We start from the raw sequence: 26,703 nt of genomic DNA, 5'->3' as shown, positions 1-26,703 counted from the left end.
CTTATTTGGGCCTATAAACCTGCATTACAACTTTTATCTAACAACACATTCCGGACTAGATAACAGCGTTTAAACCTCCCTTTTCACATATCAATAATCAGCTTTCAATATTTTCATTATGGTTTTACGTCTTGGAGGAAGGTCAGTGAAATATATTAACTACAACTGCTACTGTCCTGGTGCTGCTGCCTCACGTGGGACAGTGAGACAGTGTTTGGAAAAGACACATGTAACACTGGCCCCTTCCTCCCAGCCGGTGCATTTTCCCCAGTCTTGTAAGGACTCTACTGCCTGCATGCTTACAAGTAGATGTCTTTCTCTCCTCTCTCTCCTCTCTCTCAGCCACTTTCCACCTGCCGCCTGCCCCTTGTGTGTGTGCAAAGATATAGTCAAAGTTTGTATTTATTTGTAAATTAGATGCAGCGTCAGGGAGACGAGGATGAGAGGAAGTCTGGTGGTCAAGACAGGACGTGTGCTGCTGTTTTTAATGCTTATAATAATAATTAATGATTCTAATCAACATCAAACTTTGGAAAGATAGTAGCAGCTTATGAAACAATAGACACCAGATATGGTTTTGAAAATAAATCAATAGAAGATGATGAGTAAACTAAGAAATGTGATTGCTTGTCTCAGCTCCATTAAATTTACATGAAAAATCAAGTATTGTTGCTGTTAGAGTAGCATATGCTATTAAGATTTAAACATGACAATATTTTTCATCACTCATTCAAAGAAAAATGATTGTGTGACATAATTGCATTGGTGCAAAGCTGAAATGAACAGTGAACAGCTCATTAAAACGTGCTGTTGTTTGATGTTGCAGGTGCGCTGTAACTGTGTGGAGTGTGTTTCCAGCTCAGACGTGGACAGCCTGCGGCACTCACGCTCTCGCCTCAACATCTACAAAGCCCTCTCTAGCCCCTCACTAATCGCCCTCTCCAGTGAGGACCCTTTCCTCACGGCCTTCAGACTGAGCTGGGAGCTGCAGGAGCTCAGCAAGGTGAGGGCTCCAGCACCGGGTCAATGCTGACAGAGGGATGAGAGCATTATGTGGTGAACAATGGTGAACTAAGGGTTATTTGATGAATTAATGAATGTTTGTATATACAGTAAGTGTCATGCACTCAGGTGTCCAGCCACATGGGCTTGGAGTGAGGAAAGTAAGTAATTGAACACCCAAGTTCTCCCACTTCTTTATGGAGGGATTATTGCTGCAATAAGTGTGTGAACACCTGAGAAAATCAATGTTAATATTTGGTACAGAAGCCTTTATAATTACAGAGGTCAAACATTTACTGTAGTTCTTGACCAGGTTTGCACACACTGCAGGAGGGATTTTCTGAGGGGTTGAGGCTGTTGCCATTCATTGGCCCTATTCATTAAATACAGTGCAGTCGTCCTGTCCCCTGTGCAGAAAAGCACCCCCAAAGCATGATGTTTCCACCCCCAAGCTTTACAGTAGGGATGGTGTTACTCATCCTTCTTCTTTCTCCAAACATGGCGACTGTCTGTCTCTGTTTGTCTCATCTGACCACATGACTTTCTCCCATGACTCCTCTGGATCATGCAGATGGTCATTAGCAAACTTCAGATATGTCTGTACATGTGCTGACTTAAGCACGGGAACCCTCTGTGCGACGCATGATTTTAAACCATGACGGCGTTGTGTATTACTGATAATAACCTTTGAAACTGTGGTGCTAGCTCTCTTCAGATTATTGACCAGCTCCTCCCGTGTCATTCTGGGCTGATTCCTCACCTTTCTTCACTGAGACCCCATGAGGCCAGATCTTGCATGGAGTCCCAGTCTGAGGGAGCTTGACAGTCATCTTTAGCCTCCTCCATTTTCTGACAATTGCTGGGTTAGTTGATCTTGTCCATGGTAGTAGTGTGAGTCTGACTGATTGTGGGGTGGACACTAGATCCATGGGTGGACAAGTGTCTTTATGGAGCTAACGCCCTCAAACAGGTGCAACTAATTTAGATTAACAAGTGGAGTTGCTGATTGGCAGGTATTTAAATACTTATTTGCAGCAATAACATACAAATTAATTATTCAAAACTCATACAATTTGATTTCCGGACTTGTCTTTGTTTCGATTCTGTCTCTCACTGTGGAAATGCACCTACGATGAACATTTCACACCCCTCCATAATTTCTAAGTTGGAGAAATTGTAAAATCACAGGGTGTTCAAATACTGTATATGACACTATCAGCATTCAATAAAGAAAGATGTCCGTGTCACAAACAGTATCAAACACAACTTATTCATGTTATATTTGGATACACAGCCTTTGGCTTTCATGTCCAGGCCTTTTCCACAAAGGACACAAAGAACATTTCATTTTCAAAGAGCCAGTACTTCATTTTCCCTTCAGGCAGCCGACACAAATCAGGATTTTTCCATTGGATCATGTCATACAAACAAATCCTTAAATCAGTATACAGTGGACAATAAAACATGAAATGGAATTCCTTCTCCACCAAACATAAATAACATACAATACATAACCTGTCCTCCTCTGGAACTCCTTTAAAGCGCCCCACTTTGATCTAAAACACTTCTAACACACAGGCCTCTAATGGTCTCATTGTACCTAGCATTGTGCACCTAGGATTTGATAGGCAAATATATTTTTTAATATTTTGCACATAATACTTAATATTGCCTGTGTGTAGTCAATAACATAGATGCGTATTGCCATATATGGGTATGGGTGCTGTAATGTCTGCCATCAATAAGGAAATACTTCCACTAATCGTCCAGGAAAGGTTGTTCTGACCAAAACATCGATCATATACTGGTTTCTTATGATAAGATAAGATAAGATAAGATATTCCTTTATTGTCCCACATGGGGAAATTTCATTGGTGCAACGCAGGTAGATACAGAGGTAGATACAGAAGAACAGATCACTTATAGGAAGTCTGAAAAACACTTTCAGTAGAAGATCTCCTATAAATAAATAAAAAAAAATATATACAATGATATCAGAAGACCTATTGAACCTAATCGGACTAAAACGTACATCAGTATCTCGAGAAGTGTCCTCTGGCACTGCTCCTGTTGCATTGAAGCATGCGTCAAATGCAAAGCACAGTTCTTCCCACCGGGACATTAAAATAATAACACTCTCCTCATTTGTTCTGAGGTGGAGAATGAGTTCAAATCGGAGTACGAGGAGCTGTCCCGTCAGTGTAAGCAGTTTGCCAAAGACCTGTTGGACCAGACGCGCAGCTCCCGAGAACTGGAGATGATCCTGAACTACAAAGATGACAACAACCTGCTGGAAGAGGAAGGCAACAACGACCTCGCCAGGCTCAAACTGGCCATCAAGTACCACCAGAAAGAGGTCAGTACACATGAGTCTGCCGTAATCATGAGTCAAGAGATTGCATTGCTGAATATTATCATCAATGAAGAAAACATACAGCCTTTTTGTCATACAGTACTAATAATAGTGCAGCAGTCACAGAATCCAAGATACTTGCTGGTTGTGTTTGATACCATGACTACTCTGGGATTGTTGTGAGTTGTTTTGGGCTAAACTTGGCTGGTGTTTTGCTTCAGTTCTATAATGGTTAATTGTTGACCCTCTGTTATATGGATTATGACTTTTTTGTAGTGATGAAGCCTAAACATCAGAGGAATCATGTCGGCTAATCAACACTTAAAGGTTGAATGGACGATTTTTTTGGCCCAAATCTGAGTCTTATTTCCTCGTGGCGTGGACTGCCCATTAGTCCTGCCACGTATTAATCATAAAACGCACCTACCGCTCACCTGCAGCCGCGTGTGGCTCGTCCCCACGTTTCCGCGTGTCTAAGCGCATTGATCTATCATAATATAGTTCCCTCAGTGTACGGGGCAAAATTAAGACGGAGAAAGACAGTTCGAGCTGACTCAGAAGAAGACGGAAATTTACGGGAGACGAGAGATGCGATGTGATCTGTTGCGCTAATAAACAAACGCACGTGTGTGTTGTATCAGTCCGCACGGGGGAGTGCGCATGCACACTTCTGCCTGCGTTCTCAAATCGCCGAAAAATCGTCCATTGCGCCTTTAAAGGTTGAATGGACGATTTTTTTTACCCAAATCTGAGTCTCATTTCCTCGTGGCGTGGACGGCCCATTAGTCCAGCCACGTATCAATCATAAAACGCACCTACCGCTCACCTGCAGCCTTGTGTGGCTCGTCCCCACAAGAGCAGCACGTTTCCACGTGTCCAAGCGCATGGATCTATCATGATATAGTTCCCTCAGTGTACAGGACAAAATTAAGACGGAGAAAGACAGTTCGAGCTGACGCAGAAGAAGACGGAAATCTACGGGAGACGAGAGATGCGCTAATAAACAAACGCACGTGTGTGTTGTATCACGTCCGCCTGAGTTCTCAAATCGCCGAAAAAATTGTCCATTGCGCCTTTAATTCAAATCTCACAATTATGTTTTTGATGAGAATTTAGACATTTCCAGCATTTTTATAGGTGCCCATAATTGTTCCTGTGCAAAAGTCTAACATCAAACATCAGTCTAAGAGAAGTGTTTTCCTGTTATGGTGGTTTGTATCTCGGAGCATCTCCATAGGAACAGCTGTGATAACATTATACATGATGCACGAGTGCTGCTTTTGTCACTTATTTCCTGGGCTTCTCAGTTATAACTGAAGGCACCTTGAGGCAGAAGAGTTAAAGAGATATTACGCTGCACAATTGTTCCTCTGAATATAAAGGTGAGACGATGTGGATATTCTCAGGAGCGACTCATCTGCCTTTGGCTGCCAGCACTTTGTCTGGCACATGCACCACCATGGCTCCAGGACCACAACCATTTATTCTTTTATCTCCTTTGTTAAAGCAGCGGCAAGGTGACTGCACACCCGGTACAAATAAGGCCTTTTTAAGCAATAATAATTAAGTTGAATTGAATTGAATAAATGCAAGATAAAATAAGTTAATGCAATACCGTAGGGAATTCTGGGTAACGCAATGTAATTTCCACGGAGACTAGAAGGTGGTGGATCCCTCTTTTTTGTCAAAAGATAGTAATGTATCAACATTTTTTAGATTGAGTGAATATTTTGATACTCACCCAAGTAACAACGTATTATATATTTTGAATGGCGAAAAGCCCTCAACAAGTGGCATAACATGAAGCTGAAACCAATGAAAGCTGCAATATTGATATAAATCACAGCCTTGAATACAACTGAAAGATTATGTGACGTGTGTGAATTCATAAGATTCATTCACCAAAAAGGTGAATGAATCTTATGAATCATTTGACTTATTGCAGGCCTTTTTTTTTGCCATTTCATTATATTTAATCTTTGTTAAGTGTTGATTATATAGTCCATCAATCAGAAAGGTTACATTTAATTTAATTGATTAAGTCAAGAATACAATAAAACATCAACATTCTTACATTCCACACAATATTTCAGCCCATTTGTTTTCCCCGATCTCTTCATAGTTAACAGCGGTTGATCCGTTGTGCACAGACTCAAACACACGAGTCCTCAGCCTGCAGCAGCTCCTCGGGTCTGGCCCAGGGCTGTCTTCATTATCCACTCTCCTCGTTCATTACACTGCAGCCTTCGATCACACACAGACAGACAGAGATGGAGGGCTGTGTCTCTGATGGAGCTAAAAACCCCTTCATCTGCCCTTTTCAAAGACAAATGACCCTGGCACGCTCAGAGTCTTGAGGACAGTCCAGAATCTGCTCCTGCTCATGCTGCAGTGGAGTTAAGTGCAATGCAACAGGAAGAGCCAAAGTAGCAGAAGGTCTCGAACATTGTACAGTCAACACAGGAGGAAGGGTTTTAAAACGACTTTATTTATAAGATAAGATATTCCTTTAATGTCCCACATGGGGAAATTTCATTGGTGCAACGCAGGTAGATACAGAGGCAGATACAGAAGAAAAGAACAGATCACTTATAGGAAGTTTGAAAAACACTTTCAGTAGAAGATCTCCTATAAACAAAAACTCCCTTAGACAAATATATAAATACATAAATACCATTGCATGTGATCACGACAGTAATTGCACATGAATATGTGTCACGACAGCACATAGATTGCACATGAATTTCACATTAATTGCACATGAATCACAACAGTAATTGCACATATGACAGAATTGCACATGGTTAGGTCAGTATTGCGAGTGTTCAGGACTAACAGTGTTTGTTATAAAGTCTGACAGTGTTGTCTGGTTTCCGTCATTTTTATGAGCATTTAACCACGTTATAACAGTGTTCATCAAGATCAAGGACACACATATTTTTGTATATATATATATATATATATATATATATATATATATATATATTACCCATTTGAGCAAAATCATTTTTACAATAATCATGCTTCTGCCACATAAATGACTGATAAATCCATTTGGCCTATGAAGCTTCAATATACACAATGATTTACCTTTTACTCTGCTTATGTACTCAGTCCAAGTGTCAGTGCATATGACATGACGCCACATAAACACATAATACATTCCTTTAATCATTGCTCTGTTATTTCATTTAGACTATTTCATATTTGGCCATTGTTTGAGATTGTCATTCAGACAGTTGCTTGATCTAACCCCACAAACAGAAACACTTTTCCTACTTCTTACTCAAAGTTGCATTTTGATTAATTCATATGGTAATTTCCCCAAAATATTAATATCTAAATATAATATAAATAAAAACATAAAAATTGCTCCTTGCTACTGTGAAATGCCACTGTGCAGATCAGGCATTTTCTATTGATTTGGGGGAAATCAATAGAACTATTAGGCCTATTAAGCCATTTTCGATCAATACAATGAATGAATGTAAAATAATGATCTACGTGTGTTGAAAAAAGACAAACCAGAACTAAAACGGGTACTTTGGACTCCACTGACAAATTACAGCTTATTCAATTCACTGTACAATATATTTGAATTCTTTCCATCTTCATACAGTGGACATCCCTCAAATTAAGTGCAGTTCTGTATGTTTTATACTTTTCTTTAATTGATTAATACTGAAGTACACGGTCATGAAGTATCTGAGAGGTGAAAGCCCACGGCAGAAGAACCACCATGATTCCTGTTGTTTCCTTTGGACTCCGTGTGACTTGTGAGCTTTGTAATTACAGTGGTTCAACGCTCTCTCTTTGTGTGTGTGGCAGGCGTTCTTTGGTCTGGACAGGGAGAGGCGGTCAGGGTTAAGTGGACATTTAGTTGCTGAAACAATGCTACTTGTCGGTTTTTCGCACAGAGCTATTATTGCTGTGTCTTTTGGTGAGAGGCGAGGGTCGACCCACTGTCAGACTGTGAAGAGCAGGTAATTATTGTGACTCAAAATGCTTTGGATGCTGATAAAGCGGTATGTTTTTAACTGTCTCTTGTGTTGTGCAGCTGGGCTCTTAATCTTTAGGACTAAGCCGCTGTAGTATCAATGCAAGGATTCAAAAAGATCCAAAAACATTAATATATAACTGACCTCAATTGTAATATTTTGTTTGTGTTCATTTCAAACATGGAAACAATAGAAGCAAATTGATGATAGGGTTAAAAGACATGAAGCACAACCTGAACGATCTGATGCAGCTGGTGTTTCTTTCACCATAAGATGTTCTCTCTGTATGTATTACAGAACATATAGTACATATAGTACATATAGTACATGTATTATAGTACATACACATAAATGCATGTTAAATGAGTGGAAGTATAAACTAAGCTTAAATAATTGCTTATTTGCTATTTGTGGCTTGAAAAAAGACACGGATGGATCTATCTAATGCTTAACACACAAAGCATAAGACAATGTAACACAACCGAACAATAAAAACGATTTTAAAAACTAAAGTCAACTTTTCAAACTGTTAAAAGCTAAAGAGAAAAGCTGTGTTTTAATTCAGAATGTGACTCAATTTGCCTGTGCAGAGGAAGCTCCTCCTCTTTTAACAATGTTATTACGTTGTTTCCTCATCAAAAATATACCTGGAGTAGCATTAAGCTTCATCCTAAATCCTCTCCCCTCTGAGTGTCAAAAACACCCTAATCTGACGTTCTCCCATCTGCAATGTCATATACCAGCTGTGATACGGCTCTGAGGTCCTCAGTGCTCTTTTTAAGTCTTTCTGACGCTTAAACACGATCATTACAACTGTGTGCTGACATCAACATCTAGCAGTTATTTCTCTCTGCTGTGTAACTCCCTTTGCAGCCAGCATTACGGCAGTTTGGTTTCTTTTTCTAAAACATGAGATGCCAAAGTAAAGGTCAAGAACATGTAACAATACCAATAATGCATAATGTCCATTAAAATCAATGCAAAAAGAAAGCGGGAGCCAGTGCAAAGGGTTTATAAATGGGGTGATGTGCTTTTGTATTTTAGTGCCAGTGAATTAAATGAGAAGATAAACTACAGGGACAGATATCCAGGTACCCAATCAGAGACATTGTTGGAAGAGGACAACTGCCTGTGACCATCTGTTGTTCCTCTCAGGGTCAACATCAGAGTGAGAGAGGACGCAAAAGGGAAGAACTAGTTCATTCTGAACTCTGCTTTACGCTCATGGTTCAAAATCACGTACAGGCGCTTTAACTGAACATATTTGCCGATTTGCAGTTTCCGGTGTGTTTTTGGGTACAGTATGTGGGAATAATCAATATAAAACAGTGTGAATAGAAATCTTCACAGGAGATTATCTAAAGCGCAGTAAAATGACACTCTAATGCAGCTTGAACCAAATCAGATAAAGATAATCAAAAACACAAACAATTGTCCATGATCCTCTCAAAGGCTTTAAATGTGAAGAAAGATAAAAGTCACTGTGAATCTGAATATTTGCAGTGGCATCTAAATCCTTAGTCCTGAGGGACAAGACAGGTGATAAGAGTAGTTTGACATTGCCCCCTTGTGATTCTCATCAAAACTGCATCTGGATTTAAAGACATTTTGATCTCCTCTAATGGTGTAGACATTTGTGTGATGCACAATAACATTTAGCTCACAGTTGGGTATGCCAAAGACAGAGTTATTACATATTTAACATGTACTGAAAACCCAATCAAGTCAAGCATATTGAATACCATTGTCAAATGTTGCATAAATAAATATATATTTGAATTATTCATGATTATCTTTTGAACATAGAACTTTGCAAATGAATGAATTAAATCACTTTGTTGAAAATGAGCAGAATAAATAAATGCTATAAATTATGTATAACTGGATGTATAATATACCAGATTCAACAAACACCTGCACTGCACTAGTGTCCCGGGGACGAGGAGACGAGCTTGTGTCCCGGGGACGAGGAGACGAGCTTGTGTCCCGGGGACGAGGAGACGAGGGGACGAGCTTGTGTCCCGGTGACGAGGAGACGAGCTTGTGTCCCGGTGACGAGGAGACGAGCTTGTGTCCCGGTGACGAGGAGACGAGCTTGTGTCCCGGTGACGAGGAGACGAGCTTGTGTCCCGGTGACGAGGAGACGAGCTTGTGTCCCGGTGACGAGGAGACGAGCTTGTGTCCAGGTGACGAGGAGACGAGCTTGTGTCCCGGTGACGAGGAGACGAGGAGACGAGCTTGTGTCCCGATGACGAGGAGACGAGTGACGAGGAGACGAGCTTGTGTCCCGATGACGAGGAGACGAGTGACGAGGAGACGAGCTTGTGTCCCGGTGACGAGGAGACGAGCTTGTGTCCCGGTGACGAGGAGACGAGGAGACGAGCTTGTGTCCCGGTGACGAGGAGACGAGTGACGAGGAGACGAGCTTGTGTCCCGGTGACGAGGAGACGAGTGACGAGGAGACGAGCTTGTGTCCCGGGGACGAGGAGACGAGGAGACGAGGAGACGAGCCCAAAGGAAACAATCCTGTTTCTCCTTTTTCATTTGGGGATTTTTCATTAGGGTTTTTTCTCATTTTATACCAAGTCGAGAGAGCAATATTTTGATATGAAAATGACAATATGTCAGTATTTCATCAGAACGTGATTGTAAATGTTGCAGCTGCGTCTCAAATGAAAGAGACTCTAAAAACAAGATCTGATGATGAAATGAAACTATTTGAGAGGTGTAACTCATTTGGAGGGTTTATTCTACATTCCCAGCACTTTTCTTCCCAGATGTTGATGAAAATAGTTCTGTTTTATTGGAAACACTCGTATGATCTGTTTGATACTTTTGAGTGGAGCTGGAGTTTGGAGTCTGTCGGTTATTGGAGCGTTTCTGTTCTTAAAGCTGCAGGAGAAGAACTCTTCACTCAGAGATGAGCTCTTCCCTCTCGGTTTAGGACAGTTTAAAGTCGACTGAGGCAGAAACACTGAACAGACACTGGACCATAGAGACAGACAGGTCATGTAAACACCAGGGACCTCTCCAGGGGCCTCTCCAGGGGCCTCTCCGCTCCGTCTCGCCTGAAGCCATTTGTAAAAAACAATGTGCCGGGATAGACCTGCTTTTATATCCTAATATGAAGTACTTACTGAAATACACTCAAGTGGCTGATAGTAAGATTACAAGCACTTTTTTTATACTCAATATCGAAGGAGTACTTGTCAGATGACTGTAGTATTAGTTTACTACAGAGGCAGTGCTAGTAGAAGCTGCTTTTATTCACCCTTTCTTTACATTCCTTCTGCACATGGATTAAAGTGTGTATCATTAGCATTAGTGAGTCATTATTCATGCTGATGAAGAGTCGCTGGAGTGGCTCTGTTTGGTGTTTGCTTTTGAATTTATACATATATATATATACATATAATCATATATATATATATATATATATATATATATATATATATATATATATACATATAATCATATATATATATATATATATATATATATATATATACACATATAATCATATATATATATATATATATATATACACACATATAATCATATATATATATATATATATATATATATAAAATCATATGTATATATATATATATATATATATATACATATAATCATATATATATATATATAATCATATATATATATATATATATATATATATATACATATATAATCATATATATATATATATATGGGGGTACACTTATTTGTATATTATAGCTTGTATTAAATATGTTACATTTCCCTTCTAAGTGTTGAGGTTGAATACTAAAGTGTTGGTGAATTTGAGCTGTTGACGCAGGGACCCTGGTTTCCATGGTGATGGGCTGCAGAGTTGGTGTGTTGGCAGCGGTTGTTACCGGTCAACACGGTGACTTTAATGAGAACTCCCCGTAAGATTTCACACCATTTCTGGGGCGCAGAGTGTTTCTGTGAAGGAATGACAGACTTAGACTTTAGACTTCAAACACTCACCACTGATTGTAGGACGGAATCATGTAGGATTATGATGCTGCTTTAGGTTTTAGAGAAAGACTATTCACCAATATATTTAGTGTGTGACATTGTATTTGATTGTGTGAGTGAGCGTTTGGTCAGTGAGGCAGACGAGTCATGCACTCTCAGAGGTTTGGCTGGTCGTCTTCAAGTAGCAGGACCATGTTCAGTTTGGGCCTGAAAGACGGACTAAAGGAGACACTTGAAGCTTTGTGTGACCACTTTGGCTCCACCCAACATTTAACCACACTCCTCTTTATACGTTAGTCGTGAAACAGGACTGTGGATGTCTAAAAGTCATTGTATCTTGTTATCTAATGAGCTGTACACTGTAATAACGTCAACAGAGTTTCTTATTCAGCAATTTAAGATAAGGTAAGATAAGATTTAAGATAATCCTTTATTGTCCACACATGGGGAAATTTAATTGTTGCAACGCAGGTAGATACAAAGGAAAAGAACAGATCACTTATAGGAAGTTTGAAAAACACTCTCAGTAGAAGAACAAAAACTCCCATAGACAAAACCTCTCATTTCCCAACAAGGGATGGAGGGGAAAAATAATAAAAATGAATAAATAAATAAATACCATTGCATGTGATCACGACAGTAATTGCACATGAATTGAAGTGTCACGCCATGTATGAAGGTAGTGTTTTACATACAATATACTTCATAATGACTTATTAGAAACACTGTCTCTCTTCCTCCCGATGCTGCTGTGATGCTGATCCCGCTGTATAGTTTGTGGCTCAGCCGAACTGCCAGCAGCTCCTGGCCTCTCGCTGGTACGATGAGTTCCCGGGCTGGAGGAGGCGACAATGGCTGGGGAAGTTCATCACGTGTGTCTTCATCGGCCTGCTCTTCCCGCTGTTCGCCCTGTGCTACCTCATCGCCCCCAAGAGCCGCTACGGACTCTTCATCCGAAAACCCTTCATCAAGTTCATCTGCCACACCTCGTCCTACCTGACCTTCCTGTTCCTGCTGCTTCTGGCCTCGCAGCACATCGTCACCACGGAGCAGGACCGCCAGGACCGCCAGGGCCCTCCGCCGACCACCGTGGAGTGGATGATCCTGCCCTGGGTCGTAGGTCAGTACTCAGGGTTAAAGGTGCAACATGCAGTAAAATAGGATTAACTTGTTTTAGAAACTCTCAATCCGCAATAAAGTAATTAGAAATAAAGTGTAGCTCAGACAGCAATTTATTCATGTTTTATACACACATAATGGAGGGAGATGATAATAAAGTGAAAAACAATGACTCTAGAAGACTCAATAAGCTCACAGAAATAGGAAATCATGACGTTTAGTTTAGGTATACAGTGAAGTAGCAGGGCAGTAGAAGTTCAGTATTATAGCATTATAGTTGCTAACATGGTTTCCCCTAAAGAATCAGAGGAATATGATCTGTCGTTCCTAATTCTGCACTATTCATAATTTGCATCCCAGGGTTCATCTGGGCAGAGATCAAGCAGATGTGGGACGGTGGATTTCAGGACTACATTCACGACTGGTGGAACCTCATGGACTTTGTCATGAACTCTTTGTATTTGGCCACAATATCCCTCAAGATCGTAGCCTACACCAAAGTAAGCCACCTACACGCAAACGGTATTCAAGTGCAGCGAGATCATTGTGTGCATCTGTCGTCTAGTACAGCGGCAGCAAACCCAGGAACCAGTGGGAGATGTGGCACCCGACTCTGGTGGCGGAGGCAGTGTTTGCGATCGCCAACATTTTCAGCTCGCTCCGCCTCATCTCACTGTTCACGGCCAACTCACACCTGGGGCCTCTGCAGATCTCACTGGGCAGAATGCTGTTGGACATCCTCAAGTTCCTCTTCATCTACTGCCTGGTAAACTTCGAGCGCAACACAGCGTTTACAAACCAGTGAACCAGTGAGGGATGTCCAGATTCTTAGGTTCATCGATGATTGCGATCATTCTGGTCACAACATAATCGTAAAAAGTAAAAAACAATCCTTGTGAAACATTTTGAAGCTAAATGTTGTATATTTTATTCAATCAAATTAAATTTTGGTTGTTTTTCCTCGCATTTACCTTATTTTGTCATTCAGAAAGTTGGATTTTCAAAAAGTGCTCACAAATATGAATGGGAATGAAAGAAAATGAAACATGTCACTGTTGTTTGTCAGGATCAGAGTAATCGCAACTAATTGTTAAATTGTAACACACATTTTTTTTATATTGTGGCATTCCTAGAGTGAACAAACCTGATTCACAAAGCTGAACACACAATATTTTTCCACACTAAATGCAGTTTTTTAAATGTTTTTGTTTTTTCTGCCAGGAGATATGACTTTAATGCTTGGTCATTTTAGTACTAATTAGCTATATGACTCAACCAAGTCACATCCAGTATTTTCCAAAAAGCACTGAACTGTTTAAAGAAGGATACGGCTTAGCACACTTAATTGGCTCTATACTTCGCAGGTTTTGCTGGCCTTTGCCAATGGGCTGAATCAGCTGTACTTTTACTATGAGACCAAGGCTGAAGATGAGAAGGGAAAGTGTAAAGGAATCCGCTGTGTGCAGCAGAACAATGCATTTTCAACGTGAGTTCTCCATTCAGTGTGTATGTGTGAATAATGCATGAATTTAATCTTCTGGGTAAATAAAGTCAGTGTTTTTCTGTGGTGTGGTGTATTAAAATGATAACGTTAAAACATTTCTATGCAGAATCAAAATTGCTTTACTGAAGATCTCAAAAAAAGAACAAAACATTGATTCGAGAATGAGATATTACTCTTATATTATAAATATACAATGACCATCTTGTATCAAAATAACACCCCAGTAAAGAAAAGAAAATATGTGGAGGTTAGTTTTTCTTTTCACTCAAAAGCTTTTATCTAATTCAAACTATGACAATTGTGGGCTACAGTACTGCATTTTGTGTATTTATTTAATCGACATTTCCACATCTGCTGACAATAAAGGTCTTGTTTTGTAAAGAATGTATGGGCAACTAAATTCTAAACAAAATATGAAGATTTAGTATTGTTTTATCTGTTAAAAACATGAGGGACAGCGAATGTTGAAGAAAATGTCATGCCTGTTCTCGGTCGTTTAACACATTCAGTCCTCCATTTCTCTTTCAATATGACAGTAATCACCTGATGCAATGGGTCCCACTTTCACACATGATCTTTATGAGTGAATTGTTCCAACTTTACGTGCAACACCGGGCTTACAGCTCATTTGAATCAATTGTCTTGTCATTTCACAGCTTATTTGAGACTCTTCAATCCCTTTTCTGGTCCATCTTCGGCCTCATAAACCTCTACGTTACCAATGTGAAACCGGACCACCAGTTCACCGAGTTCATTGGTGCCACAATGTTCGGGACTTACAACGTCATCTCTCTGGTGGTGCTTCTGAACATGCTGATCGCCATGATGAACAACTCGTACCAGCACATCGCAGTAAGCCCACATCAAAGACCTCCACATGAAACAAAGCCAATGAATAGATAACGCTTTTATGCAATTCTGTGCTGTTGGCAGCCATTGTTTTTGAACCGCCTCTTCTGTGTGTCAGGATCACGCAGATATCGAGTGGAAGTTTGCCAGGACAAAGCTGTGGATGAGTTACTTTGAGGAGGGAGCCACTCTGCCCGCGCCGTTTAACATCGTCCCCAGCCCCAAGTCCTTCTGGTACCTCATGTGCTGGACCAAGAGGCAGATCTGCAAGAGGGCGAGAGCCAGGAGGCCGGAGACCCTGGGATCACTGGGGGTACGTGTCCCACAATGTGTGACTGTTTTACGCACAAATCAAAGTGTGCAAGACGAGCACAAGTGAAGAGCAGTGTTCAGACCTCAGGACTTGTATGTCATGTCTTGTAAAATTGTGTTTTTGGATCTGGTTTTGATCTTTGTTTAGACATGGTTTTAGTTCTGGTTTAGTCTTAGTTTAGGCCTTGTTTTAGTTCCGGTTTAGTCTTAGTTTAGGCCTTGTTTTAGTTCCGGTTTAGTCTTAGTTTAGGCCTTGTTTTAGTTCTGGTTTAGTCTTAGTTCTGGTTTAGTCTTAGTTTAGGCCTTGTTTTAGTTCTGGTTTAATCTTAGTTCAGGCCTTGTTTTAGTTCTAGTTTAGCCTTAGTTCAGGCCATGTTTTTACTAGTTTAGTCTTAGTTTAGGCCTTGTTTTAGTTCTGGTTTATAAATACCTCGACAGTTCTGAAATAGCCAGATATGTCGCCTTGATTGTACATTTAACAGTTGTAGGACTTTGACAGACAGAACAGTCTGAAACGATGCAGCAGATACTGTGCGTTTAAGTAAACATCAAACATAATCCAGACTAAAGTTCATATCGTCACTGTTGCATTCGCAGAGACGAGCGGCGGAGAACGTGCGCGTGAACCATCAGTATCAGGTAAGTCACAGATCACATCCTCAGCCGCTTGTTTCCCCCTGTATCTCTTTTGTTTTTGTGCTAAAACAAGTCACAGACAGAACGCGCCGGCCTTTTTAGCCGCCACTCTGCATCTGAATTCCCCGACTGTCGATAAGTTAAAGCATTAGCGCTGAACCCCACAATGGGCCTAAAATTACACTCGCTGGGATATTTTGTGCTGCAAAGAAATCTATTTGTCCCGACCAGTGGGGGGTTGTCAGAGGGGCTTCGGAGGAAATGTAGCCGTGACATGTTTTTCTCTTGTAAGTGGCTTTCTGTTCTGACTCATTGACTTTTGTAGGACATTGTGAGTATTTAAGGGTTTATGTCGCTCTCTCTGGTGCTGATGTAGGAGGTGCTGAGGAATCTGGTGAAGCGCTACGTCGCCGCCATGATCAGAGACGCCAAGACAGAGGAGGGCCTGACGGAGGAGAACTTCAAGGTACGCGCTCAGTTTGTGCACAACAAAGAGGCGTTACGTAAGCAGACTCTGGCACCGGGTTTACGGTTAAAAATATACAACGCCGCAGAATAAAACTGAACGCTCACAAGTTTGGGAATAAACGCACGCGAGAATGAAGTGGTTTTCATAGTATGCATAACACACTTGTACAGAAATGTTAGCATGAATGGTTGTCAGTGTGTTATGTTTATGTGCTCTACTTTCAAGTCATCTACATCTAAATGTGAATTAGGCTGAGAACGCATTCAGTCCTGGTAGTCTTTGTGAATAGTTCTCCTAGACTTGAATTATTCCACTGTTGTTTTGTTTCTTTTAATATATTAATTGCTAAAGGTATACATTGTATTACCTCACTTCTACTACCGGTACTGTTGGTTTTATTTTATGTTTATTTTACCTTTATTAACTCGGATAAAACCTTTGCACAAGGGTCCTGGCCAAGCACAACAGCACAACAGCACAAACACATGTCAACTCAGTCAATCTGTTATGATCCCGGTGGTAAAATCCCAAACGCAGTCCGGATAAAGGCAAAGTAGAGTTTATTTAACAAATGTCCAAAATCCAAAAGGCAAAGTACAAAGGTACAGAATGTCCCAAAAACACAAAAGATCCAAAATTCCAAAAAGTCAAAACTGAAAAGCACAAACTTAGCTCAGGTAGACCAGCAGGGAAACAGGGCGGGAGCAGGGCAGGAGCAGGGCAGGGGCAGGGCAGGGGCAGGAGCAGGGGCAGGGGCAGGAGCAGGGCGGGAGCAGGGGCAGGAGCAGGGGCAGGAGCAGGGCGGGAGCAGGGCAGGGCAGGAGCAGGGCAGGACTTACTAGCAGTCTTTTGGACAGACATCAAATGATGAACAGACACAGAACAAAGGGGAGACTGAACTTAAATACAGAGAAGCAGGTGATTGATGGAGAACAAACAAGTGGCAAGAGAAACTAATTGAGGTAATGAGAAAAGACTGACAGCAGGTGTGGTGGGAGGCGACTGGGAAATCCAGGAAGTAGCAGACGGCAGGTGAGGGGCGGAGACACAGGTGAGGGGCGGAGACACAGGTGAGGGGCGGAGACACAGGAACACATGGCACACAGACACAAACCATGGATGTATTATATTATGACACAAACATGGGAGCACATGACAAACACAAGGGGCACATGGGAAATGGAGTCTCAGCAGAGCGGATACTAACACAATCAGCTCAAAGTGAAGCATTTAGTCTTGAATAAAGCATTTGTAGGTTTAGTCTTGAGCTCAGTTAAGCTTCGATGTTTGGTCCTGTTCTCGTCCTGGTTTTAGCTCCTGGTCATTTGATGTAGTGTTCGTGTAAGTGTGATCGCGCTCTCAAACTCCCATTTGGAGTCCATTCCAAGACTTGCACTGCAACAAATCTAAAAGCCATTTACCCGGTTTGTGTGCGAGAGAGAACACAAGCGGGTTCTGAGAGCGCAGACGGGAACTGCTCCTCGGAATATGATCGGCCGGAGATGAGATCTCGAAGATTTATAAATCGAAAGGTACCGGCATTCCAAACTTCGATTGGCCAAGGAAAGCCAGCCCACCTAACGAACTCAGTGATGTGTCAGCAAGTTTGTAATGAAATGCAGTGTACCATGAAAAACATTGTCCAAAGCGTCTGTGGAAGCATTCGCACACACAAAAAAACACTTCTGAGTAATTAAAACATTAAGTGTCTAGCTGCAATGGCCAGTGTGTGTTATGTATTTCAGCCACAAGCACTTTCCTGCAGCACGTGATCTACTCTAATGTTAAAGCCATAATAATGAAACACTTAGACATGGTCTCTCATCACAAATCCACAAATCTCTCATTAGTAAAAAAAGAACTGCTTCACAGCTCATTAAGAGTAATTAACCTTCCTTTCTCTCTGTTTGTGTTTGCAGTCAAACTTTTTGGACCTTCCTTGAGCAAGATGGCGTCCCCTGATAGAGACTTATATGTTGGACTTATTTCCACTTGTCCTGGTCTTGTTTTGTTCCCAGTTTAATCCTGGTTTTGACTTGGTTAGCTCCTGTTCTAGTCCTAGTTAATCCTGTTTTAGTCTATATTCCAGATTTAATCCCAGTTCCGACGATTGTGTGTGCAAACAAACTCCAACCATTCTTTATTTTAAATTAACATACTAACACAACTAACAAAAGAAAGCAACTCCACCCTTAAATTCTGATTTCTTTGAACTCCCCCAGGAGCTGAAACAGGACATCTCCAGTTTCCGTTACGAGGTGATGGGGATGATGAAGACCGTTAAGCCCACTCTGCCCGTGGCCAACGCCGGCTGCAGCTCCATGGACTCCAGCCTGGCCTATCCCAACGCATCTCTCAAAGTCTCCTCCCAGACCAAACCCAAGATAAACCGCTTCAAAATGGCGGCCTCGAGCATCCTCAAGCAGTGCTGCACGGCGTCACCGAGGCCCCCAGAAGCCTTCAACGGCTTAGCGAACGGACTGTTACCCCTCAGCGCCGCCGAGGAGACGGGGCAAAGGAAAACCGACTTGAACTTGTTTCGGACGAGACACAGGAGCAGCGGCGCCGACGATACGGCCGGTCCAGAAGGAGAGACTTCCAGGAAAATGTACTCGTTGTCGGAGGAGGCAGAGTCTGGGAGCTCGGATGTTGAAGAGACTGATTCAAAGTTTTCAGCGGACAGCGGCGTGAGCAGACCACTCCTGGAGCACAGACGAGAGGAAGACGAGACTGGTGCGAATGAACGTTTAACTGAACGTGTGGAAGAGGAGGATTGTGGGAGAAGTGAGGAGACAGAGGAGACAGAGGAGACAGAGGAGACCGTGGAGATGACTATAATGTAATGAAGCATATTCTGAGACAGTCCAAGCAGAGTTATTTTATTATTTAAATCCAATAATGCGTTTACATGTAGCACCAACAAGGCTTTGGTTTACTAAAGGCCACAAGGACCTTTGGGATTACGACATTGGTTGATGTTTGAAAATATATGAATTATAACCTTGAGGTGAACAGACAAACTGCAAGGGGTTTGTATATGTCATAAAACTGCATTTTATTCACACGAACATAGGGATGGGACAACATTTCGGGCCACAAGATTTCACGAGCAACAGAAAAACGCTCTTGAGAAGTCATAGTTTCAAAAAACAGTGCTATAATGACGGTAAAATATGTGTTGGCGAAGTGAGGCGAAAATTGTGAACAGAACTACACAATGTATGAATTATAAATTATGTCAAAGTCTGGCCTTGTGTCCTTCTCGTGGACATAGACTTGGGTTTTATCTTTGTGTCTTGTCCCAAGGGCATCATCAGTAAATAATCTGGTATTGGTAGAGTTTATGAAAAAGAAATGCCAGATTACATGCATTTTATTGAGTTGGATATTTGTTTAAAATGTGGTTTTATGATCATTTTGGAAAAAAAACAAAAAAACATCCTGTATTCAATTGCACTGTATTTTAAATATTGTACAAACTCAAAAGTTAGTTAATTTATTACCACCCTATTTAACTCATATACATTTATTTATAACGTTTCATATGTGAACAGAGGTTGAATTGACCTCAGACTTTTTTTTATATAAAACAAAAATGTGGAAAGAGGCTGACAATTGGGTTCAGACAGGACGACTCATGTCTGCAGCGTTGGAAGAGTCTTGTACTTTTAGCTCAGCTTCGGTCGTCGGGGCGACTCAGGGAGGCCGTGGGTCAGTCAGAACGGCAGTTTGAGTCTTACGATACAGTTAGAGCCGTGACAAGTGACGTTGTGTACATGGAAAAGATTTATGATGGACTGATTCCACAAAAAACACCGGAAACTTCGATTATTGGCTCTGATGTACTCGGATGACCTTATGACCTTGAAGGGAAAGTGAAGGACACACACGCAGCTACACATGAACCCTCTTTGTGTTTGTATTTCTGTTTGAGCCGCATTTGAACCTTTCACTTTTACTGTGAAACAAAAAGGACAAGGGCGTTGTAGAGATGTTAATGTGTGTATCTCTCAAACCGTTCTGTATTGATGAACAACAGGGGGAAATGGTCCGAGGTTGTCACGATACTCACATTTTAGAGAAGATTTTAACATAAGTACCGGTCGATCATTTTTATTTTAACCCTCTGAGTCTTAATGTTTCAAATATTCCCAACTACATTTTCTGACCGCCACAAATGCAGTAAAATACAAGATTAGACCAACATGTTTCAATCAGTGGAAGTACAAACGTTGAGGAAGATCATGATTTTTGAGTGTGAAGTCACTTTCTATACTAAGGAAAATGTAATACTCATCATTAAAAATCCTTTTTCAAACCGAGTACCGTATTTTCCGTACTATAAGTCGCACCAGCCAAAAAATGCATTAAAAAAGAAGAAAAAAAAACATATGTAAGTCGCACTGGAGTATGAAATGCGGTGGCAAGTGTGAAAATAACAAATAATATCACATATAAGTCGCTCCGGAGTATAAGTATATAAGTATAAATATAAGTATAAATCGCACCCCGGCCAAAACTATGAAAAAAGGTGCGACTTATAGTCCGGAAAATACGGTATGTAATTGTCAACACAAAATAACAGTCTTTCATGTTCCCGGTCTTAAACTAGTTCTAATTGAAAGTCAATCGATTTGAAAACCAATCCTGTGTCAATGTGTTTCTTGCACCCTTGATACTCGTTCAAATGAGCATCTAGTTTCGATACTGATTTTAGTCTTTATTTTTTTCTTTTGTTTCCTGTGTTTTGTGCGTCCGATTCCCTCTCAGACGGTCGTAGCGTCACTCCTGATTGTCGTCCGTCATCTCTTCTGCATCGGCCTTTCTACCTCCAGTTTTCGTCCCGGTTTCTTTCTCCTGAGCAATAGATGTTTGGTTTTAGTCGACTCTCTGCCTTACGCTGTCCGTCTCGGCACTTTAAACTTTAACGCCGACATGCAGTCCTCAACGACACAACAATTCACTGTTTTTCTATGCAAAAACCTAGGATTGTGATAGCTACTGTTAGCTCAACTATTTAAACTTTAAGGTATTATATTTAAAGGTAGAATGGCCTGCCTAGAACATAATATTCGTGGTTTACCTACTACTCAACAATAAACATGTTCTTTTCATCAGAATGGCATTTACTGTTTAATTGAGCGTTAATTCAGTGTCAGTTCTTTTACACAGCCATCTACGTCTTTCCTCGAGGCGTTTTGTAGGTAAATTGCATTAATTAAAGGTGTAACTTTCTGGTGGATGGTCTGCTTGTCTCCACGGCGATGTTATTGCTTTAATGTTCCGCAGTATGGCATTAAACCTATCTATGTTCCATCCAGTGGCAATGACGACCACCAGTGTGTATGTCCCATTGTCTCATTTTAGTTATTGTGAGAAAAAAACATCCCAATTTAACAATTACTCACAATCATCGACACAAAATAAAAGCAAATTTTCTTTCCCTTTATTACTGTTTTAAAAGTATGTGACCAACTTCATGAAATCTAAGTTCTGAATGCAAAAGTAAACTCATTGTGAAATAAACAGCCACTATATATTTTGGTGTGTATTTTTGGACGACATATTTAATTGAAAACACTTGATTTTGCTTTGAAAATAGTCATGGTTTATTTAATTGTTATGGTTTTATTGTGACCTGAATAAACACCGATTAGCCGAATATTCTTGACATCCCAAGAACAGACACAACACTGAGGACAGATGTCATTCTGAGCAAAATGTGAAGTGCATTTCCACCTTAAGATGTATTTTCATCGATCACAGACTTAAAGGAGACATGTCGTGCTTTTATCAGGTACTTAGTATTGAACTATAACATAAGCAGATACATTTTGTTCATTGTAAACCGCAATATTGATCTAAAACGGCTTAATAACAGAAACAGGTCCAGTGACTTCCTGTTCAAAACTGCAGAAGCGATAAGCTCCGCCTCTTCATCGTGACGTTTCATTGTAACAAGAAGCGGATTGTCATTTACATTTACGTGTCATTTTATAACCCAGCATGCATCACTCAAAGCCTTAATTATTCAAATAATCACAGCTAGGTACAGGGATGTGGGTGGGGATAGGGGCAAGGTGAAAACAGGAATTTTCTGAGCACTCGAGCCTCAGTTACAGGGAAACACAAGATGACTCAAACATGCATGAATCAAACAAAATACAACTTTGAGTAAACTAAGAAAACACGAGTAATGTGGTTAAAAGCTCATTGAAGTTGATTTTTCAGAATACGTCCCTTTGACATGGAAACACACACACGCTCTTTAACTCCAGAACTTTGAAGAATGCATTATGGATGTCTCTCGAGGTCACAATAAATAATAAAACAAATGCTCAATTATACGTTTAATGCACCCTTTCGAACAGTCCTGACAATGCAGCCCAACTACAGAAAATAATGCACCACAAAGTCTCATCTGAGGGATTGTATTTGTGAAATTACTGTTGTTTACTCAAAAAAAACAAGTCCTTCTGCCACAGTAGCTCACCAGCCTTTCCCCTATGAGACATATATTGAATTTGAATATCTGATGTGTGCAGGGAGTAAAAGCAAAACAAAAAACACCACATCTTGAGTCACGTTTTGTCTGCACTCTTGAAGATGAAACCTGTTTTTTGATTGAAGTCGTTCCGGTGTTGCTCTTTGTCATTGGCCTCTGCAGGAGTCAGCAGTGAGAGAACCAGTGACCAGGCCTATGAAGCGGATGAAATATTCAACACACGATGAAACTGTGAGTGTGATCAAAAGACTGTGCACAGAGCTCCTGGGGTGGGCATGGGGTTTATTTAACAAGGCTGCTACACAGTTTCACAAGGAAAAGGGAAAGTGTAAGAGGAATAAAATGAATAAAAGATGCACTCGCGATGAGACTTTGAATAGCGGTTCATCTGTTTGATATTATGATGCTGTTTTTAGATGAGCACAGATCTGATCATTCACAATCACTGAATGTTGTATTCACTCAGATCTACACCAAACGTTGTAATGGCGTCTTGTGTACACTAGGGAGAGATGCTGTTGCAAGAAGCATGCGCGTGTGGTCATGTGGCGGACGGTTTTGAGTTCTGAATTCTATGAAGGTTATTTTGTGTTTTTATTGCCATTTTTTTTTGGACATACATTTATTAACATTGAATTTATTTTAAATTTTTTTACACCAAATCTAGTAAAAATATTAATTGTATATAAATACGATTATTTAATTTGTTTTATTCGATGTAAAAAAAAAATGAAATTTCATTGTCAAGAAAAATGTAATTCAATGTAAAAAAAAATCAATATTAAAAAAATGCAATGTCAATTTTTTTTAATAAAAACACAAAATAACCTTCATAGAATTCTGCAAAAAAAAATACTAAAAAAATACTTGGGACACTTGGACATTGTGAACTAATTTTGTCTTTTGTTGACTGACTTTTACTTTTCTTATTATTATTATTTTATTAACAATAAACAATTACAATTCAGATGTGTATGTTTTGTTCAGGTGAAGTCCACTTTGTATTATATGGATGTGTTTTTGTTGTTTACAATTTGGAGTTGACTAATTCAATGTGTGTGTTCTTACTTTTACTTTTTATGCACAAAGCTTTTACCACTACTTGTTTTGCTCTCAAGCTTGCACATGACTTCTATTTGATTTCTGAATGGATTTGTTTCTTTTAAGCGCTATCAGATCTGGCCAAAGTCGAGAGAAAATCCAGGAGTTGATGAACGATGAACATGACAGCCGGAGGAAGAGGATCCAAGCTCTAACAGCTTCTACGCGGAGGAGGACAGAGAAATCAATCTGTTTGGTAGTAAAAGTAAAAGAGAAGAGGACAGAAAACTCAATTTATCAACACAGATTTATTATTCAAACGTTTTGAATGGGAATTATTGGCACAAGATCAGGGGTGACTTTACACTTGTCCATGTTGGGTCCTGGTTTGAGCTCAGTTTAGTCCAGATGCACATTGTTTGGTCCTGTGGTAATGATGTATATTGTAATGCGGTATATTGTAATGTGGTATATTGTAATGTGGTATATTGTAATGTGGTATATTGTAATGTGGTATATTGTAATGTGGTATATTGTAATGTGGTATATTGTAATGCGGTATATTGTTATTTGGTATATTGTAATGTGGTATATTGTAATGTGGTATATTGTAATGTGGTATATTGTAATGCGGTATATTGTAATGCGGTATATTATAATGCGGTATATTGTAATGTGGTATATTGTAATGCAGTATATTATAATGCAGTATATTGTAATGTGGTATATTGTAATGCAGTATATTGTAATGTGGTATATTGTAATGTGGTATATTGTAATGCGGTATATTGTAATGCGGTATATTGTAATGCGGTATATTATAATGTGGTATATTGTAATGTGGTATATTGTAATGTGGTATATTGTAATGTGGTATATTGTAATGTGGTATATTGTAATGTGGTATATTATAATGTGGTATATTGTAATGTGGTATATTGTAATGTGGTATATTGTAATGCGGTATATTGTAATGCAGTATATTGTAATGCGGTATATTATAATGTGGTATATTGTAATGTGGTATATTGTAATGTGGTATATTGTAATGTGGTATATTATAATGTGGTATATTGTAATGTGGTATATTGTAATGTGGTATATTGTAATGCAGTATATTATAACGCGGTATATTGTAATGCGGTATATTGTATAATGTGGTATATTGTAATGTGGTATATTGTAATGTGGTATATTATAATGTGGTATATTATAATGTGGTATATTGTAATGTGGTATATTGTAATGTGGTATATTGTAATGCAGTATATTGTAATGTGGTATATTGTAATGCGGTATATTGTAATGTGGTATATTGTAATGTGGTATATTGTAATGTGGTATATTATAATGTGGTATATTGTAATGTGGTATATTGTAATGTGGTATATTGTAATGCAGTATATTGTAATGTGGTATATTGTAATGCGGTATATTGTAATGTGGTATATTGTAATGCGGTATATTGTAATGCGGTATATTGTAATGTGGTATATTGTAATGTGGTATATTGTAATGTGGTATATTGTAATGTGGTATATTGTAATGCAGTATATTGTAATGTGGTATATTGTAATGCAGTATATTATAATGCGGTATATTGTTATTTGGTATATTGTAATGCGGTATATTGTAATGCGGTATATTGTAATGCGGTATATTGTAATGCGGTATATTGTAACGTGGTATATTGTAATGCAGTATATTGTAATGTGGTATATTGTAATGCGGTATATTGTAATGTGGTATATTGTAATGTGGTATATTATAATGTGGTATATTGTAATGTGGTATATTGTAATGTGGTATATTGTAATGCGGTATATTGTAATGTGGTATATTGTTATTTGGTATATTGTAATGCAGTATATTGTAATGTGGTATATTGTAATGTGGTATATTGTAATGTGGTATATTATAATGCGGTATATTGTTATTTGGTATATTGTAATGCAGTATATTGTAATGTGGTATATTGTAATGTGGTATATTGTAATGTGGTATATTATAATGTGGTATATTGTAATGTGGTATATTGTAATGTGGTATATTGTAATGCGGTATATTGTAATGCGGTATATTGTAATGCGGTATATTATAATGTGGTATATTGTAATGTGGTATATTGTAATGTGGTATATTGTAATGTGGTATATTGTAATGTGGTATATTATAATGTGGTATATTGTAATGTGGTATATTGTAATGTGGTATATTGTAATGCAGTATATTATAACGCGGTATATTGTAATGCGGTATATTGTATAATGTGGTATATTGTAACGCGGTATATTGTAATGCGGTATATTGTAATGTGGTATATTATAATGTGGTATATTGTAATGTGGTATATTGTAATGTGGTATATTGTAATGCAGTATATTGTAATGCGGTATATTGTAATGTGGTATATTGTAATGCGGTATATTGTAATGTGGTATATTGTAATGCTGTATATTGTAATGCGGTATATTGTAATGTGGTATATTGTAATGCGGTATATTATAATGTGGTATATTGTAATGTGGTATATTGTAATGTGGTATATTGTAATGTGGTATATTGTAATGCAGTATATTGTAATGTGGTATATTGTAATGTGGTATATTGTAATGTGGTATATTGTAATGTGGTATATTGTAATGTGGTATATTGTAATGTGGTATATGAATGCACCTGAGGACAAAAAGCCAAAGTTAAAGCCAAACAAATGAAATGATAATGCACGGTTTTACTCTTGATAATTGCATATATTATTATAAGTATGTTTAGTGTGTGACATGAGTCTATTTTCATGAAACATTGTGGATGTAGATGCTGCTGACCCAAAGCTCCACGCTGCCTCTACTGGTAGAAAACCAAATAACCAGCCGCTGCAAACTTATAAGACTAAAATATCAACGAATAGGCTCAATACGCAATACCAATTTG

The 26,703-nt window shown here is 39.3% G+C and overlaps 1 protein-coding gene across 1 annotated transcript in view; it reads left to right on the top strand.

The window, feature by feature from the left end:
- LOC140360616 (short transient receptor potential channel 4-like) overlaps positions 1–19,340 on the top strand; it is a 29,924-nt gene extending 10,584 nt beyond the window's left edge. Inside the window, exons 5-15 of the mRNA XM_072445926.1 lie at positions 827–1,003; positions 3,158–3,358; positions 12,112–12,457; positions 12,817–12,956; positions 13,022–13,222; positions 13,821–13,942; positions 14,617–14,812; positions 14,928–15,122; positions 15,719–15,760; positions 16,134–16,223; positions 18,449–19,340. Coding sequence (XP_072302027.1) covers positions 827–1,003; positions 3,158–3,358; positions 12,112–12,457; positions 12,817–12,956; positions 13,022–13,222; positions 13,821–13,942; positions 14,617–14,812; positions 14,928–15,122; positions 15,719–15,760; positions 16,134–16,223; positions 18,449–19,069 — 2,331 coding nt within the window. The 3' untranslated portion in view covers positions 19,070–19,340. The remainder of the gene's footprint in view (positions 1–826; positions 1,004–3,157; positions 3,359–12,111; positions 12,458–12,816; positions 12,957–13,021; positions 13,223–13,820; positions 13,943–14,616; positions 14,813–14,927; positions 15,123–15,718; positions 15,761–16,133; positions 16,224–18,448) is intronic.
- The last annotated feature ends 7,363 nt before the right edge of the window (positions 19,341–26,703 follow it).

This window comes from Eucyclogobius newberryi, unplaced genomic scaffold (assembly GCF_026437365.1).
Source record: "Eucyclogobius newberryi isolate DKJ021-1_F unplaced genomic scaffold, fEucNew1.0.hap1 SCAF_15, whole genome shotgun sequence".
In the NCBI taxonomy this organism is placed as follows: Eukaryota; Metazoa; Chordata; class Actinopteri; order Gobiiformes; family Gobiidae; genus Eucyclogobius; species Eucyclogobius newberryi.
This window is presented reverse-complemented; position numbering and strand designations above follow the sequence as displayed.